This window comes from Octopus sinensis, linkage group LG2 (assembly GCF_006345805.1).
Source record: "Octopus sinensis linkage group LG2, ASM634580v1, whole genome shotgun sequence".
NCBI lineage: Eukaryota > Metazoa > Mollusca > Cephalopoda > Octopoda > Octopodidae > Octopus > Octopus sinensis.
Genome location: NC_042998.1, coordinates 3,032,981 through 3,052,478, shown reverse-complemented (window position 1 = coordinate 3,052,478; position 19,498 = coordinate 3,032,981). Strand labels below are relative to the sequence as shown.

Here is a 19,498-nt window from a genome sequence, read left to right as displayed (position 1 = left end):
GCATGCATGCAGGCAACACAATATACTATTTAATAAATACAAAAGTCATTGGTGAGCTAATTCAAGTTTCATACTCATAAAGTACAACATACATCCACACATAAATAAGGCGTATCATGTACAATCCAGCAATCATTTGCCACATTGATATATTCTTGGAAAGTAATTCTTTCACATTTTGGCACAGGACCTTTCGAGGAGAGATGACCCCAATGCTCCACTGGCACTAATTTTATCAATCCCTGAAAGGATGAATGGCAAAGCTGACTGTGGCTGTATTTGAACCCAGAATGTAAAGAGCAAGAAAAAATGCTACCAAGCATCTTGTCTGGTGTTGTAGTGATTCTGCCAGTTCACTGTTATCTTTTATCTTGTTTTAGTCATTGGACTGCAATCCGGCTGGGACACTACCTGGAAGGGCTTAGTCGAATAAATCAACTCCAGTACTTTTGTTTTTTTTATGAACCCTGACACTGATTCTATTAGTCCCTTTTGCTGTACCACTAAGTTATGGGTATGTAAACAAGTCAACACCAGTTGTCAAGTAATGGTGGGAAGGACAGAAACAAGCAAACACACACACACACTTACACACACACACACACACACACACACACACATGTGTGACAAGCTTTATTCAGTTTTCATCTACCAAATTCACTGACAAGGCTTTGGTCAGCCTGGGGTTGTAGTAGAAGACATTTGCCTAAGGTGCTATGCAGTGTGACTGAACCTGAAACCTTGTGGTTGAGAAGCAAACTTCTTATCACACAGTCATGTCTGAACCTATAGAAAATAAGTGAAAATAATTCACCAGATAAAGGAATAACTTACATATCATCATCATCGTCGTTTAGCGTCCGTTTTCCATGCTAGCATGGGTTGGACGGTTCTACTGGGGTCTGTGAAGCCAGAAGGCTTCATCAGGCCCAGTCAAATCTGGCAGTGTTTCTACGGCTGGATGCCCTTCCTAACGCCAACCACTCCGTGAGTGTAGTGGGTGCTTTTTACGTGCCTACATTATGTAACACGATTTTTGTCCTTGGGTTGTGACTGTTAATTCCTATTTGTTTACCCCTGGAATGTATGAAAAATAGCTAATACTTCCGTCAAACTTTGCTTTTGTTACAATATTTACTCAAACCCCAAAGAATCCCTCTCAACACATGGTTATGATGCTCTCCCACTACTCCTGCTCATGATCAGAGATGTACACATTATCAGCCACGAAGGCACATGCTCAAGTGCTTAAGGTCAAGCAACTGACAAGCAAATCTGTGGTTATTGAGCAGAATGTTTGCTATAACAAAATTTCTGCTTCTGCAACTCAACACTGAATCTGTCTAATATATGATGGAAAATAGGTCAGTTTCAAAATATTGATGTCCAGGTCACAAAAGCAAAGTTTGAAGGGAATAATAGTCATTTCCTTTGATTTTTAGATAAAAGCAAATAGAACAGAACACTTACCAAAAACAGAAAAAAATAAAAAAATTTATTACATAGTGTTATCTAATTTGATCTTAAAGGTGGTAAAATACATAGTACTATCTGAATTTTATCTCTTTATAGTTGGCGATCAAAGAAATTGTTTCTTTTTGACAATGCTCCATCCTAAACGGTTCCACTTGTATTGCCATCTGTTGTTCGGTTGTAGGAGTATAATTTTCTTAGGATGTTTTGTTAATTTTATTTTACTAGTAAATTACCTGCAGCACATACATAGAGATGACTGTGTTGACCGACAGAATGCTAGGTAGGCAGATTGAATACCGAGGTCAATGAAATCGACTGTGTGTGTGTGTGTGTGTGTGTGTGTGCATGTGTGTGTGTGCACATGTGACAGACTGACAGATCCAGTCCTTGATATTAGATTGATTGGTTTTTGCTCTATCTGATGATGGTATTTGGTTACAAAGAACCAGCTTGTCTAAAAGATCAGATATAAGTAGTCATTTAAAGAACAATGGCCTTGCTTCTTAAGGTTAAGTGTCTGTAAGTTCCAAGAATATATATATATATATATGTATGTATATTTTCAATATGTGACCGCGTGTGCATTGTTAGCGATTTTCTTTCTCTGTCTTCCCTTCTTTGGACTTTTCATTTTTTCTATATTTCTGACGAAGAGCTCTGCTCGAAATGTGAAATCCTCCTTCTTTCTTTCCTTTCCTGAGTGTTTAATAACACTATACTTATTCCATGTCCTTGCGTTGTTGTGTTTTCTCTTTGTTCATGTTTGGATTAACTATATATATATATGTATATATATATAAAAAAAACCTTCTGTATAAATTGAGTTTATAGAGCTGTCAAAATGTACTTTATTGTTTTAAAAATATATTCTGGGAAGTTCTCATGACTTTTAGAAATGTCTTAAAATCTCAAAGAATTGCATTCTCAATACTATAATTTTCATGATAAGTTGTATTGGACAGGTCAGTTGATAATATTGGGTTTCACAACAAAGTATTTTATAGTTGAAGAAAAAAAAAAGCGTAGTTGTCATCCTTCTTATCAACAAATGATTAAACAAATATGATGTATTTTAAAACTATAAAATAATGTTTAGACTTATTGCAGATTTCATCTTAGTCAATCTCTACTTCTTTTGACACTAAATCTTCTGTGTTTTTCTCCATTTATAATTATTTGGTTAATCATCGTCATCACTGTCATGGTTTTACCATCCACTTTTCATGCTTGCACACATCAAATGGAATTTGTTGTGGCATATTTGCTATGGCTTGATCCCCCTCCTGCTACCAACTGTCACCTATTCCCAAGTAAGGTAATGTTTTCTCTGTAACCAGACATACTTTTGTGGAAGATTGGAAACAAAAGATGTGTCTTGCATGATGGGGGACTCTTCTTTGCAGGTGTTACAGGATGTCAAGGCAGAGAAAGAATAGCAGACACATGCATGCACGACAGGCTTCTTTCAGTTTCAATCTAACAAATCCACTATAGTAGAAGACACTTGTCTGAAGGATCACGCAAACTGAAAACCATGTGGGTAGGAAGCAGGCTTCTTATTTCTTTATTGCCCACAAGGGGCTAAACATAGAGGGGACAAACAAGGACAGACAAAGGGATTAAGTTGATTATATGGACCCCAGTGCGTAACTGGTACTTAATTTATCGACCCCGAAAGGATGAAAGGCAAAGTTGACCTCGGTGGAATTTGAACTCGGAACATAATGGCAGATGAAATACCGCTAAGCATTTCACCTGGTGGGCTAACGATTCTGCCAGCTCACCGCCTTCTTACCACACAGCTACACCTGTGTCTGATCTTAAACGATGTTAAACAATGATTTTAAATTGCATCCATCCCATTTTCACCATAATGGGATTATTGTTTTTTAAAATTCTGGTTATTTTTGCTATAAATCTTGCCTGCATTGTATTGTTTCATAGAGTTTGGTAAAACTGGATATGACTGTCACTGCTGACATTCCTTGGGTTTATTCTTTAACAGCTCTTCCTGTAGTCTCTGTTGTAGTTTCTTCTCAAGCCAGCTCTGTTTGAACAAACCTATCTATCATTAAAAGTTATTCTAGTTTTGATCACCCCTATATACTACTTATCCTAAAGAATCTGTAAGATATTTCTTTTAACTTGTTGAATCTGGATGAAGGGACATTACCTTGGCTTTGGGAGGCCCTTGAAAACTGATGAGTTTGATGACATTAATGTTCTGTTTAACTATTTTGGTATGAAACTGCCTGAGACTGTTCCTTGATTTCTGTTTTAAAGTGATCCAAATTAAAATTTCCATCAAAATTTCAAATTAATTTGTTCCAGATACCATTTTAATATTGAAAAAGTTATTTTACTAAATTCTGCATCATTTAAAAAATAATTGGAACTAAGATAGTATATTGTTGTATTTCAGGACGGTCATTGTATTTTTTTTTCCCAAATAAACACACGTACTATATGTTTGTTCTTCACTCATTTATTTCTGTTCTTATTCTAACTTGTGTCCGTTGTCCAGAAATCTTTTATTACACATCTTTGACCTCTTCAGCTACACTTTCTTCTTTGTGTGTGCTCTTACTCGGCTTAGTCCATTCTGTTCTAGAAAATTTTTTTTAAAAATGGCCATCCCGAAGTACAACAATATCTGTTCCAACACATAGTTTCACATCAGGAATCTTGCAACACAAATTCATAAATGTAAGATAGTGTATTTCAACAACAAAAAAGGTTAAACTGTTGTAAGTCAATACCTGCAGGAAAGACACGGATAAGGAGATTACATAGGGCTGATGCTTTATGGAGGAAAGACTGAACATAATGGCGAGTGCAGGGCAGAAAGTGGGTGGATGCAATAAAAGTGGCAAAAAAGTGGAGAGATGAGTGGGTCAGGGGAGAATGAGTGGGGGAAGATAGGAGATTAGTAAATTCTGAGGAACAGAGGCTATTATGATAAAGACAGAGATAAGAGATAGAGCACATGTGGACTAGAGGCTGGAGTATGCCTGTTAGGGATTTAATACTAGTCAGTCAAGTGATCTTTCTCTGGCTGCAGTCCAAGATGTCTTGGTTTTATAACAGCAGCACTGTCCCAGATGTGAGACCAGCACTCCATTGTGGACCTTACATGAGCCTTGTAGAGGATTAGCAACGGTTTGGGGATTGAAATATTTTCTGGCTCTGAAGAGCAGACCGATCTTTGGGATGCAGTTCTACCCATGTTAAGTATGCGTTTTTGCCAGAAGAATTCTTCAGTAATAGTGAAGCCTAGCATTTGCAGTGACTGAAAGAATGCTAGCTGAGTGTTGCTCACATTTAGAGGGGGTCTGATGTATTTTTTTTTTATTATGAGTAGTGCTTGAGTTATTTTCTGTTAAAAGAGACAACATTAGTATTGTTCTACTGAAGGAAGCTCTGAGGGTCTCCTTCCATGGAATGAATGTAGGTTTGGTGTGTGATAATGAGGTTGCATGTAGGTGGTTGGAGAAGGTTAAGGAGAAATTAATAATGGGTTTGGCTTTGCTGAAACAATACTGGTGGTCACACTGGGGAGGGAGAGGGAGAGAGAGAGAGAGAAGAGAGAGAGGGAGAGAGAGATTGAAAGGAAAGTCTTTGTTAATGGCTATCTCTATTTATCTTTGAGATCCAATGCATCTTTCTTTTCCTTTTGAAGTAAGTAAGATATGATTTGAATGAAATTTGGCTACTAATTCTAGCAGATCAACTGTCTCGAGAGGTTTCTTCATTGGCCTGTTTACTTCTTTGTTATCCTATATGAGCCCATCGTTTATCATTGTTTTGTCTGATTTTTTGTTTTTTATATATCATTTCTATGCTATGTCTCTCTGTTTCTGTTGACAGTCATTTTGTGACTGACTAAAATACATTTCCAGATCCTGGAACAACTGCAAACACTTTTGCTTTTAGGGTGTGTTTGCCCAGCTTTCTAAGATTTCATTTGATAATTTTAGATAAGTGGTCTCCACAAACCAAATACGATATTGATGTAGGTTTGTCACGTTTATTATGCTTCAGTGAAAACAAGTCTGGATGCTTTTTAAAATAACCAGTTTCGAATGCTAAAATAAGTGCATGGACAAAACATCAAAATAGTTAATTTGGCATAATGTCCAAATGGGCTCCAAGTGTTGTGTATTATTTGGAGGACAAGTTTTAAATATTTTATTGATGTTAGGTTCCAGAATGTTTGGCAGAGAAATTCGTAATTTTCCTGGTTACCAGAGAGGGCAGCAAAATGTATGAACATGTGTGTGTGTGTGTGTGTGTGTGGTGTGTGTGTGTGTGCATGCATACATGCATGGACATACACGCATGCATAAAATATGAAGGGAATCAGAAGATATGAGATGGATATAATTTATATCACCCGTTGATATCCATAGGATGACAAGCGTTTTGCAACCAGCATCATGCAAAAATAATTTTAGTGCATGCAGGCACGTGGTTTAGTGGTTAGGGTGTTTGGCTCGTGATTGTAAGGTTGGGAATTCAATTCCCAGTGATGCATTGAGTCCTTGAGCAAGACACTTTATTTCATGTTGCTCCAATCCACTCAGCTGGCAAAAATGAGTAGAACTTGTATTTTAAAAGTCTAGCCTTGTCACATTCTACATCACACAGGATCTCCCTGAGAATTATGTTAAGGTTACGCATATCTGTGGATTACTCAGCCACTTGCCTGTTAATTGCATAAGCAGGCTGTTCCATTGATTGGATCAACTGGAATCCTTGTTGTTGTAACCGATGGAGTGTCACATGCCTGCACTAATATGTATGCTATAAGTTGCATGGTACTGTTGTATGTAGGAGATTTATTCTGATTACCACTGGATTATATAAATCCATATATTGTACATTATGTATGTATGTATGTATGTGGCACAGGCATGAATATGTGGTTAATAATGTTCACTTTGCAACTTTGTTGTTTCAGATCCAGTCTTACTGTGCGACACCTTGAGCAAGTGTCATCTACTGTAGTCATTGGCCACTGAAAGCCTTTCAAGTGAATTTAGTAGACGAAAACTATAGTGTGTGTGTGTGAGTGCGCTTGTATCTCCGAGTCTTGATATTTGTTTGCTAATTGTAAACAAAGTTGCTATTGATACACAGATGGTGTCATTTGTTTACCGTTTGTTATTGAAATGTGATGCTATTGAGCTATTTGTGTTCAAATATTACCATACTTGGGAACAGGTGATGGTTGGTAACAGCAAGGACACAGAAAATCTGCCTCAAAGGATTTCATGTTATCCATGCAAGCAATGAAGAGTAGACATAAAAATGACGAGATTTTGTGTGTGTTTATGTTTAGCAACAGAGTGACTCGAGGGCCAAGAGTTTTGTCTGTTGCCACTTATCAAACCCACTGTGTGTGTGTGTGTGTGTATATATATTTATTTATACCATTCTCATCACTCCTACTTTCCATGCTTGCATGGCTCAGACAAGTTTGGTTGAGGTGGATTTTTTATATCTAGATACCCTTCCTATCACCCACCATCACCTGTACAGTAATATTTCCCCATGAACGGGCAGGTTTTCTCAGAAGTTTTGGTAACAAAGGACCCCATTTGCTTATATCTATCACACAATGTTATGGTAAGGAGACAGTAACACATGCATGCACACACTCACACATATACATACATGCATACATACATAAACACACAGGCACACACACACACACACATCATCGTCAACCCATGATGGTATGGGTTGGACTGCTTGACAAGAACTGGCAGGGCCAAAGGCTGTACCAGGTCCCACCAGTCTGTTTTGGCTTGGTTTTTATAGCTGGATGCCCTTCCTAATGCCAACCACTTACAGAGTGCACTTGGTGCTTTTTATGTCACACCAGTACCTATGCTTTTATGACAAACTGCTTTTAGTTTAAGTAGCAGTATATTTTTCATATTTATAAATATAATTAAAAAAAATACTTTTTGCACCTTTTGACCAAGCAAAAAAAAAAAAGTACCTTGTGTAGTGCTTGATAACAGACAACATCAAAAAGATGTTGATGATAGTGATGATGATGGTGATGACTGCTGCACAGTTTTGCTCTCGAAAGTAAACTGATTCACCTCTGTTTGTTGATGGTTTTTATTGAGTTTTCATTTCTGCAGTTAATACTTTAAAATCTGGCTGGTAGGATGCTAAAGCTGCTTCAGGAAAAATGGCACTGAAATCCATTATTATCTTGGGAGTAATGTCTAATAGCTTAGAGAGCTGCATGCAGTTTGGCCATTGCTGTTCTAGATTAATATATAAAAAAATATGGTAAAAGTGAATGATATATACGTGTTTTAGATTATTTCAATGATTCTATCACTGTGCATTTAACACACACTCGTATGTGTGTCTGTCTATGTATATATATGTATGTATACATGTGCATATTCGAGCGAGGTCGTAGCAAGTGGCATGTAAAAAGCACCATTTGAGCGGTTGGTGTTAGGAAGGGCATCCAGCTGTAGAAACTCTGCCAGATCAAGATTGGAGCCTGGTGCAGCCATCTGTTTCGCCATTCCTCAGTCAAATCGTCCAACCCATGCTAGCATGGAAAGCGGACATTAAACGATGATGATGATGATGATAATGCATATATGTCTTTTTTTTTTAACCGTGTAGCAACCCACGTGCTTTTCTACTGACTATCTGTTTTTTTTCTTTTTTCTTCTCTGATTTATCTCCCACTATCTAGCAAAGAACTATACTTGAAACCTTATATGTTTTCTTTTCCATTGAAGACTTTTACTGAGTATCAAACTAATATAGTCACTATGAACATCCATTTGACTTTTGTATTTGTTTTTGTTCTTGAATTCACTCTTTGTCACTGATTTGCCTATATATATATGTATATATATATATATGAAGAGACCTTTTCCTGACTCTATCATACTTTTGTTTCTCAATGCATGACATAAAGCCACCCCCCCTCTCTACCACGCAGTGGAGGTGGCTTCTTTGTCTTGCAAGTTACTTACCAACTTCTCTAGTGCCAGTGCCATACAAAGGTAGCCAGTACACCCTCTAAAGTGGCATTGAGGTGTAGGAACTGTGCCAAAGCAGATATTGGAGCTTGACGCAGTCCATTGGCACATCTGATCCTGTCAAACTGACTGGAAATATGGAAGATAAACATTAGCTGATGATGATAATGATGTTTGTGTGTGTATAATACATATACATATATATATAATATCATCTGGATGTCCTTCCTACGCACACGCACAGAGAGAGAGAGAGAGAGAGAAAGAGAGGCTTTCTTTGGTTTCTGTCCACCAGATCCATTCACACAAGATTTTGTTCAGCTATAGTGCCTGAAGCCATACGGACGGGAAGCAAATTTACCATGCAGCCACACCTGCATCTTTATTCATACACACGCCTGCCCGCCTGCACGCACGCACACACACACACTCACACACACACACTTAAATCCAATACAAGGAAAATAGGGATGAAAACATCCAATTTTTCACTGGTTCAACTGTTTATACCTAATTTAGTAGAGAAAAACTTTACACTTTGCATGGGTAGATATTAAATTTATAAAAATGAAAAGAAAATGGGGACATACAATTGTCAATTCAAAAACCAAAATGAGGACCCAGGTTCGAAATTTCCCCAAGACACCTGAAGAAGGCTGGAGGGTATATCAGCCGAAACGTTGTGTTGACAACAAACAAGATGAGGACAAATATCCGTTGAATGTAAATAATGTACATAATTCCTCATCTCTTAAATATATTATACTATATTATATTATATTCTTATAACACTATAATAATAATAAATAATATAATAAATATATAGAATAATATAATAAATAATAAAAAAATATATTTATATAATAATAAATTCAAACTGGTTTCTTTTATGATATTTCACCAACTGTGTTGTTGTCAGGTGTTGCCTTCCTGATTGGTTGTCAACCATGAACAACTGAACTACCAAGCCCGATGAATTAGCATGTAGGTGATTAAATATTCCATTTCCATCATCAAAATGTAGTGGGTTTATCACCAGCAATGAGCTCATTGGCAACCTGTGGCCAGTTGTTTACAAAAATTGCATATGATTCATATGCGATCAAATTTGGCTTCAAGAATATAGGAAACTTTATTAATTCAATAATTAATAGTTTAGTCATTTTGACAAGTATGGGAAACAACTATGGACATACTTTGACCTTATGAGATCTTTTTGGCAAAGCATGGATTATATTTGTGTTAGGATGTTGTTGTTTAACCCCATGTCAACCCCGATTGAGCTTATCTATAAAAAGAAGACATTCCAGCTGTGATCATACTATCTTTTAAAGCATATTTAGAACTATATTATCTAATGAGTCTTACCCTTTTTTTGGAAGATGGTAGGGTGTAATTTGAGGTAGATTCAGCTGTTATTTCTACCAAGTTGAGTGATCTGTGATAGAGATCCCATGGTGACTCATACCATCATTTTGGATAAATAGAGATGGAAGTTTTGCAAGAAATCCCCATAAAAAAACCTATGAAATCTTGAAAGTTTTGAATAAACATTGATTCTGGGTGTCATAGTTACCAATATTTGACATCATGAACTCTCTCTCTCTCTTTTACATACTGGAACTATTTATTTATTCATTTATTTATTTTCTGTGAGGAAAATCATTTAGCAAAAGAAACAAATAGAATAAATACCATGCTTAGCAAAAAAAAAAAAAAAAAATTAATTACTGGAGTTGATTGATTTGACTAAAGATTCTTCAAGGTGGTGCCCCAGCATGACTGCAGTCTAATGATTAAAGCAATTAAAAGATAAAAGACAATAATAATTGTTACTCTATAATTAATCAGTAACTTTCAAATCCAGTAATTTAACCCTTTTGATACCAACCTGGCTGAAACTGCCCTTGGCTCTGTTGTACAATTGTCTTGTTTTCATAAGTTTTGAATTAAAATCTTCCACCAAACCTTAGTCACAATTTATGTTCCTAATCTTTAGCTTGATGATAACTAAGTTATTTTACTAAATTCTTTGTTATATTTAAAGCCAAATGAAAGAAACACAGAGCATCTCAAAATAAATACGGTAATGAAAGGGTTAAACAAACATTCGAGTGAGGTCGTTGCCAGTGCCGCTGGACTGGCTCCTGTGCAGGTGGCACATAAAAAACACCATTTGAGCGTGGCTGTTGCCAGTACCATCTGACTGGCTCTTGTTCCGATGGCACGTAAAAGTACCCACTACACTCTCAGAGTGGTTGGCGTTAGGGAGGGCATCCAACTGTAGAAACTCTGCCAGATCAGATTGGAGCCTGGTGCAGCCATCTGGTTCGCCAGTCCTCAGCCAAATCGTCCAACCCATGCTAGCATGGAAAGCGGATGCTAAACGATGGTGATGATGATGATGTTTCTGTTGGATCTGCGAAATTAAACCAAGGTTCGTCAATAGCTTTAGGATTATTGGAATGAGGATTATGCTGCAGGGGCTACTTGTTACCAGTTATGTATACATAGCAACATCCGCTAATACCCATGAAGAACTAGAACTATTATGGAAATTGGAAATCAGGAATCCAAAGCATAAAGCTATGGGGAAATAAGGGGAAAGTTTTTACCCATCAGTGGGAGAGGAATGGTTGATTTGTTGGAATGAATTCCTCAAAAAATATGTTTCTCTCAACATTGATATCATCATCATCATCGTTTAACATCTGTTTTCCGCACTAGCACGGGTTGGACGGTTCGACCGGGGTCTGGGAAGCCAGGGGCTGCACCAGGCTCCAGTCTGATGTGGCAGTGTTTCTACAGCTGGATGCCCTTCCTAAAGCCAACCACTCCGCAAGTGTAGTGGGTGCTTTTTACGTGCCACCGGCACAGGTGCCAGGGGAGTCTGGCATTGGCCACGATCGGTTGGTGGTTTTAACGTGCCATCAGTACAGAAGCCAGTCGAGGCGGCGCTGGCATCGGCCATGTTCGGATGGTGCTTTTTATGTGCCACCGGCACAGAAGCCAGTCGAGGCGGCGCTAGCAACGGCCTGTATATAACTTAATATAAATTTTGGTTTGTTTAGATAGTTATTTAATAACTAATAATATATAATTATCTACATTTTTTAGTGGTTCTTTTATACTGTATACACTGGCTTCCCTTATTTCGGTTCATTTACATTATGTACGGTGACACAATTCATAATTGTGGTTGGTTGTGAAAAGAAATTGTAAATGTATCAGCCAAGTTACACATTGTCTACTAATTTTCTGTGTTAGTGATGGATTAATTACCTCTTATTTGGAATGTTATGAACACAAAAAGGAAAAAATGTTTGCTATGTTTCGAGAATGAATGAGAAAAAAAGAAATAAAAAAGAGTATGTCTTTGTTGAAATTTCATTTGAATGTGGACATTTAATTTCCATTGTTTAACAGTTACAATGCAGAGTATTTAGTAATACCATTGTTAACTATCTCTTATCTTATCAGTTCTATATGAAACCAACGCTTCCATGCCTCCACAAACCATCAACTTTCAGTAAACAGTTTCTTAAATTTTCATTTGGAAATGTAGTAAATTCTAAGTCCATTTGCAATAGTTGAGTTCTATTTCTTTCTAATTATGCTAATGGAAGATTAGCTCCAGGAACCTCCAGTTGCTTCTCAGCTACATTTTCCATTCAGCTCTGTTTTCCCTCCACTCTGTCATTTTTTTTTCTATTAGTGCTTTCCATACTTATTCCCCCCCCCCCCCCGTCACTCCTCATCCTTGCCTTTTTTTTTTCCATATCAGTGTTCTGAGTTCATTAATTTAATCGAAGTATCGAAGAAGCACTGAATACACACATGACATTAGAATCCACTTTTGCTGATTGTTGTAAACAATGGAGTAACTTCAAACAGCTGTCACTTTTTATTTGGCTGCTGTTTTTTTTTTTTATATATTTAAAAGAAAAAAAAATGTTTTAATTTTTACTCAACTCCATAGTGATCCATTTATTGATAATAACACTGTTCTCGTGAAGCTGTATCTCATCCCTGTTGCTACATCTCAATATTCAATGCATTCCACTGAAAAAAAAATAATAACCAAGCAGCAGTCTTCAACAGGAAACTATATTTGAATCAATGGAAGAAACCTATTTACTGTTGGTTGTATTTAACAACTGCTCACTCTAGTGTTATAACAGTGTGCAGTAGAATGTTTGTCTTTTTAATATGTTTTTCAACCGTTTGAGTTATGCTTGCTACACTTTGCTCTGGTTCAACGCTTTGAACAAATCTACTCTGGATATAGCGGTTTGTTTCCATTGAAAGGATTTTTACAAACCAGGATGGGTAATGCAAATGGTAAAGACAAAACAGGTATATAATAGTTTTTTTAAAAAATATTACTTTTCCTCTCCGTATGATCAGTTTATTTCCTCCTTTTAGTCTGTGTAAAGTCCCATGTATGGGTTTAGCAAACTTGATGTTTTGATTGAGTTGGTTGGTTTTGAAAAGATTCCTACTGCAGCGTTTATAAAATTTACCAAAATACTGTCAGATATATCAGATTTTGATGCATGTAAGTCTTTTTATATTGTCCTTATTTTATTGTCTTCTTAAGGCTTTGTGAAGGTGCATGGTCTCCTGGTTAGAATGTTGTTCTCATGGTTTTAAGGTTTTTGATTCTCAGACTGGATGGTGGGGCTTTGTGTTCTTGAGCAAAACACTTCATTTCACATTATTGGAGTTCACTCAGCTGTAAATTGGTTTCAGCAATAACTGGGAGGTTAACCTTGTGGTGGACTGGTGTCTGGTTCATTGGGAGGGAGTGTTGTACCTTCAGTAATCTACTCCAGGGAAACTAATTTAAGCTCCAACCTTATGAGCCCAAGGGTTCATGTCAGATGTAAGTGCTAAATAAAGCTCATCACAGAATGCATGGATATAATGATTTATCTTGTATTTGTCACAGTCAGTAGACTGCAGTCCTGCTGGGGTACTGCTTTGAAGAATTTTAGTCAAACAAATCAACCCCAGCACTTATTTTTTTTAAAGCCTGGAACTTATTCTAGCAGTCTCTTTTGCTGAACTACTAAGTTACAGGGACGTAAACACACCAGCACTGGTTGTCAAGCAGTGGTGTGGGACAAACATAGGTACAAAGACAAATACAGACATAGATATATGTATCCATATATATGATGGGCTTCTTTCAATTTCCCTCTACCAAATCCACTCTCAAGACTTTGGTCAGCTTGAGGTTACAGTAAAAGACACTTGCACATGGTACACACAGTGAGATTGAACCCATGAAAAACTTTTTACCACTCACCCATACCTATGTTTTCAAAACTTTTAACTTTTGAAATTGTCACAATTACTATTCTTTGAAAATTTAATTCAGGTTTTTAATAAATCCTTTAATTCCTTTATCACAAATATACTGAAACTCAGTTTGATTTTAGCTTTTCAAAACATTCACCATTGCTTACTCCATTTCACTGTTGCATAATAACTGTTTCTACTGTCAAAAATCTAAAACGTTTTTGAGACAAGTAACCTCAAAGGAAAACTTTATCATTTCATTTTTGTATACTTCAAAAACAAATTTTTCTTACATACTCAAAAATTAATGTACATCTGAAAATTAAAATTAACAATTAGTGTTGAATACTAGGGAGTTATGTAGATTGGGTCTGATTATGAAACTAAGGAAAAATTAAGATAGTTCGTTTTTGGAACAGTGAATCTCAAAGCAGATAAAACTGCAAATAATACTGCGTAAATATTGGGCTAAAATCTCTTTTGTATAGAAAAAGTCATTGGCTGCCTGCAGGAAATTCTTACCCTGTCTACAATATTCGGTTTTCACTGGTAATAATAAAGTTTCTAAAGTGAATAGAGGAATTCAAAGAATTGCTTTGCTCCAATAATAGAATGCTTGTCATGTATGAAGATGTTGGTTCATGTCCTACTGGCAGCTTTTGACTTTTTGTATCCAAAGGGTTTTTAACTAAGGACTATTTGTTTCTGAATTGGAGAATAGTAAACAACTGCCAAGGCTTATTGCCTAGGCTTTTCTGTGTTGCTCAAATTCTTTATCATCATCATTTAATGACCATCTTCTATGCTGGCATGAACTGGACTTTTAATCAGAGCATAGAATATGAGGTTAGCAGTTTGACTAATATTTACTTTTGAAGGAGTAACTTCAGAAGAGTAAGAAAGACTGCATATGATGATTCTTATGAGATAGAGTAACGCAATAGGAGTACATATAATGAAAGTATATAGGCAGTATATTGAGATGAGTACTGCAGTGTCATAAATGGAGTTTCACTATAGCAAATACTTATGACAAAAAAGAAAAAAAAGACAAGTATAAAGTTTGGGTGGTTATTAAGAATGGTATTATATAAATAGAAATATTATTATTTATAAGTCTCTCTAAAGGAGACTATGGCAGCGGTACTGGATATTAACAGTTATCGCCAGTCCATAACGGCAGCTTTCGTCCTACATTTATGGACTGCCGTATTAGCTTGGCAATGACTGTTAATGTTATTATAAATTTTACTGAGTCATTATAAACCAAATATGAAAATGAAATTTAATATGCTTGTACTTTTTGGTAGCCATTTGTTTTGTATGTCAATTCCCCAAAGTGAAATGAATTTTGTTTTGTGAGAAAGACTGGGTTAGTAGATCTGTAATATTTGAGAAAATGAAAGAAAAATCCATCCTTTTCTTTTACAAATTCAGAAGAAAGAATTGCTGTATTAACCAAAATGTTAACAAATAAAAGCAAAATACATTTTAGTATTGGAATATATTTTGCTCTGCTATTATAGCTGTCAAAGTCTGATATGTATTTTTGTATTTCTTTCTGGGAATACTTGTTTTTCTTTTTCACATGTCTATGTATGCATTTGCATGCTAATATGACCGTATTTAAGGGATAATCTAAAAATGACCAGTGCTTAATTATAGTCCACATAGCATGAAGATGATAGCTATGAAATTTCTCCTTGCTTGTTTGTTTCCCTATCAGTCAATTTTCAATGGAGCCTGGATACTTGTCTGTCTATCTTGGTTAATTCAGGCAGTAAGTTATGAAGACTGGGTCCTGAAAGTATTAGCTAGATGTTCTAATCTACAAAGCTAATTTACTTCTAGAGAGCATCTAAGCCGTTACTCAATCTGATAGAAATGGCAGCCATAGGTCTCTCAAATCACATTGTACTGTTTAAAAGTACTGGCAGAATTGTTAGCATGCCAAGCAAAATGCTTAGTGGCATTTTGTCCATCTTTACATTCTGAGTTCAAATTCCACTGAGGTCGATTTTGCCTTTCATCCTTTTGGGGTCAATTAAGTACCAGTGTAGTATTATCATCAATGTAATTGACCAGCCCCCTCCCCCAAATTTTCAGGCCTTGTGCCCATAGTAGAAAAAATTATTATTATTATTATTATTATTATTATTATTAGTAGTAGTAGTAGTAGCAGTCGTCTTTGATACACAAAGTGATGTGGTCATGACTGGAATGCCTTTGATCATAGGTTTGCTTGATCAGAACTGGGGGCTAAACAACAACCATCTCGATTTGATTTATCTACTAAATTTTAAGCTAGTAGCTTTTGATATAGTTTTCTTTTGCGGCCTCCAAAACTACTTTGATTCATTGACTGCTTTTACAGTTCCTTTCTCTTTTAACCCTACAGCATTCCAATTACTCTGTCAAGTTATAATGTTTACTGGCTTACTTTGTCATAAATTAATCATACATTATCTTGTTGCTTCGAGGTTTCAATTATGTGATTGTTCATTTTTAGGATGACATTGTAGGGGTAGGTGTTAGAGTTCAAATGAGGCTGCTTTGAACATAAGATGGGTAGAATATATGGGCCAGATAAGACCAGTTTGAAAGCTAAAAGGTTAATGTCCCTCATAGGAGTTTAATGCCTACATATCTGACATAGCTTATTTTTTTGTTATTTTCTGTTGCATTTTTATGAACAATATAACATTATTGGTTGCAAGTTCTGAATAGGCCAGTCACTTTATTGCCTTTACAACAGCTTTGTTACTCTTTGCATTTTTTTCTAACATGCCTAGGCAAAAAAGTATCTATGTATAGTTGCAGGTTTCCCAATCATGTGGTTTTGTGTTTAGTGCCAATGTCTGGCACTCTGGTCAAGTATCTTTCATGATAGCCCCAGATTGATCAAAGCCTTGCAAGAGGATTTGTGCAAACACGAAAAAAATTGTTGTGTGTGTGGTTGTTTGTGTTTGTATATATATGTATGTTTATAAGCATGCTTGTTTATTATATATGTACATAGGAGCTCAGTGTAGCCTTGTTATTCACTGGATCCTATCAAACCATCCAACCCATTCCAGCTTGGAAACCGGATGTTAAATGATGATGACTGTGTGTGTGTGTGTGTGTGTGTGTGTGTCCAGAATCATGCCGGATGTGGAGGAGGACAGGAAATAGTAATTCAGTGAAGGAGAAGTAGTGAGAGTAATAGCCTTAAGTGAAAGGGAGTGAGAGAAAGTAATAGCAATGAGAGAAAGGAAGGGGTTAAAAAAAGATCAGTGTTTCAACTCTATGTGTACAAGGGAAGTATGTAAATGCTTTTATGTGTGATTATTATGTACCTTCTTTTGTACCTTATTTATATATAAAATGCTACAATTAGCTGTCATTATTGATGGCAGGAGGTCAGCTAGTGTTTCTATATTATATGCTTATCACTGCCAGAGTGAAGTGATGCTGTTGTTGACATTCCTTGTTGATATTATGATCAGTTGTTCTGTGGTTTCAAAGCTTTGTGAGATAAAGATCTCCCTTCATTTGAAAGACAGGTAAAGGTCAGCGATGGGGAAAGCCTCAGGCTGTAAAGTCCTGTCTGAAATAGATCTTCATCCAGACCTTTGTCCGCACAGAAAAACGCACTTTGAACGAATGAACATGTATGTATATATGTATGTTTACATGCATGCATGTATGCTACCATCAGATTTTTATCATTTTGTATATGTATATGTGTGTGTGTAATCTGTGTATATGTGTGTGTATATCTGTCTACACACACACACACAAACAAACAAACATATCTGTCTGTGTATAGATATATATAAATGTGTGGTGTATATAATATATATATATATATATATATATATATAAATAAATAAAATATGTGTTTGTGTATAGACATTTATGCATATATATATACATAAACATCTGTCTATGTATATGTGTATAAATATATATCTATATGTATGGGTGTATGTCTATATATCTATCTATCTATCTGTGTGTGTGTGTGTGTGTGTGTGTGTGCAGTATCATTGTTTCCAATTTTCCATGAAAACACGCCTGGCTGTTGGGGAAAATCTTATCTTGCTTTGAAGCATGTGAAGGTTGGTGACAGGAAGGACATCCAGCTGTAGAAAATCTGCCTCAATGAAGTTTGTCTGACCCATGCCAGCATGGAAAAGTAAATATTAAAGTGGTGATGACGATGATGATGACGATAATATTATATAATGTGATTTGCACATAGGCAACATGTAACTGATAATATTTTTTTTGTTCAGAACTGCAAACTGGCCTCAAAAAAAAAAAAAAAAAAAAAGGAACAAAAAAAAAACAACAAAAATGCAGCCTTTTAGCTGCTTTTGTTAGTGCTGAACGAGGATGATTCTTTTATAGCGTTGAATAGAAGTTGTGCACAGCTAATAGAGTCCAAGTGCTTGAAGCTGTCAGCCAGTTCACTGTTAGGATGGCTCTTGGAGTGTCATTCATTATTTTGCTACACAACAACAACAGCAACAACACACACGCACACACACATTAAAGGAATATTGATTCAGATTTACTCACCTGACGGGAATAAGATGGAAAATGGTATCTGTCTGTATGTCTTATGCATGTATTATCTATACCTGAGCACGGGAAAAGGATATAAGAATAGTTTTTAAAATTGTGTGTATTTGCAAATATATTGTCATTCATTCTTTTATTAGTTCCAGTGTTAGGGTTGTGGCCATGCTATAGCACTGCCTGTGCAATTGGCTCTGCTTCTATAGTACTTTTTCTTACTTCTTTATTGCCCACAAGGGGCTAAACACAGAGGGGACAAACAAGGACAGACAAAGGGATTAAGTCGATTAGATCGACCCCAGTGCGTAACTGGTACTTAATTTATCGACCCCGAAGGGATGAAAGGCAAAGTCGACCTCGGCAGAATTTGAACTCAGAACGTAACAGCAGACGAAATACCGCCAAGCATTTTGCCCGGCATGCTAACGATTCTGCCATCTCGCCGCCTTGTACTTTTGGTAAATAAAGGAGTTTCATCCAACAATTGCATTTCTTGTGACGTTGGTTCATCTGAAACTGCAGCGAGTATGTTATCCAGGTACTTCTTGAATACATTTGCAAGATACCTTAGGCTGTGGCTATATGCAGCCTTTTTTTTCCCCCTCTGACATGGTTGGGTGGGACTCATAGCATCTTATCATTCATTGGTTGCCCCTTCATAAGGGTCACTGAGCAGCAAAGAGAACTGTACAGTTTTGTTGTTGTGTGTAATTCTTGTTTTTTGGTAATGTTTCTCCCATCTGAACGATCTTCTCATCATGAACTAATCTGTGTCTTGGATTGAATATATTTTATCTAGTTACTTGCACTTTATAGCAGGGCAAAAGGGTCTCCTTTACTGTGTGTCAGTTTATTTTTTTGTCAGTGTTCCTCCTTTTTTATCATTTGGAGAACCCCACCTTCATAGGTATACCACCTTCACCACTGCTCTTTAAAAGTATCAATTTTGTATCATAAAACTGAAGATCTCAGGTGGGTTGGTATAAAAACTGCTAAGTGAAATTATGAAAACAATATTCTATATGCTAATTTTGATTTTTACCCGAATCCTGGGATTATGTTCTTGTGGTTTAGAAGAAATGTATAACTGAAAAGCCTATTTTTCACATTTTTATTAAAAGAAAGGA

At 36.3% G+C, this 19,498-nt stretch overlaps 1 protein-coding gene across 11 annotated transcripts in view; it reads left to right on the top strand.

The window, feature by feature from the left end:
• Window positions 1-19,498, top strand: part of LOC115223565 (rho guanine nucleotide exchange factor 28) — a 490,764-nt gene that overhangs the window by 16,849 nt on the left and 454,417 nt on the right. The window contains exon 1 of one of the 11 annotated variants that reach the window (XM_036511300.1): window positions 12,682-12,857. The exons of the other annotated variants lie outside the window; for them this stretch is intronic. Coding sequence (XP_036367193.1) covers window positions 12,827-12,857 — 31 coding nt within the window. The 5' untranslated portion in view covers window positions 12,682-12,826. Of the gene's footprint in view, window positions 1-12,681; window positions 12,858-19,498 lie in introns of those variants that run through there. 11 annotated transcript variants of the gene reach the window in all.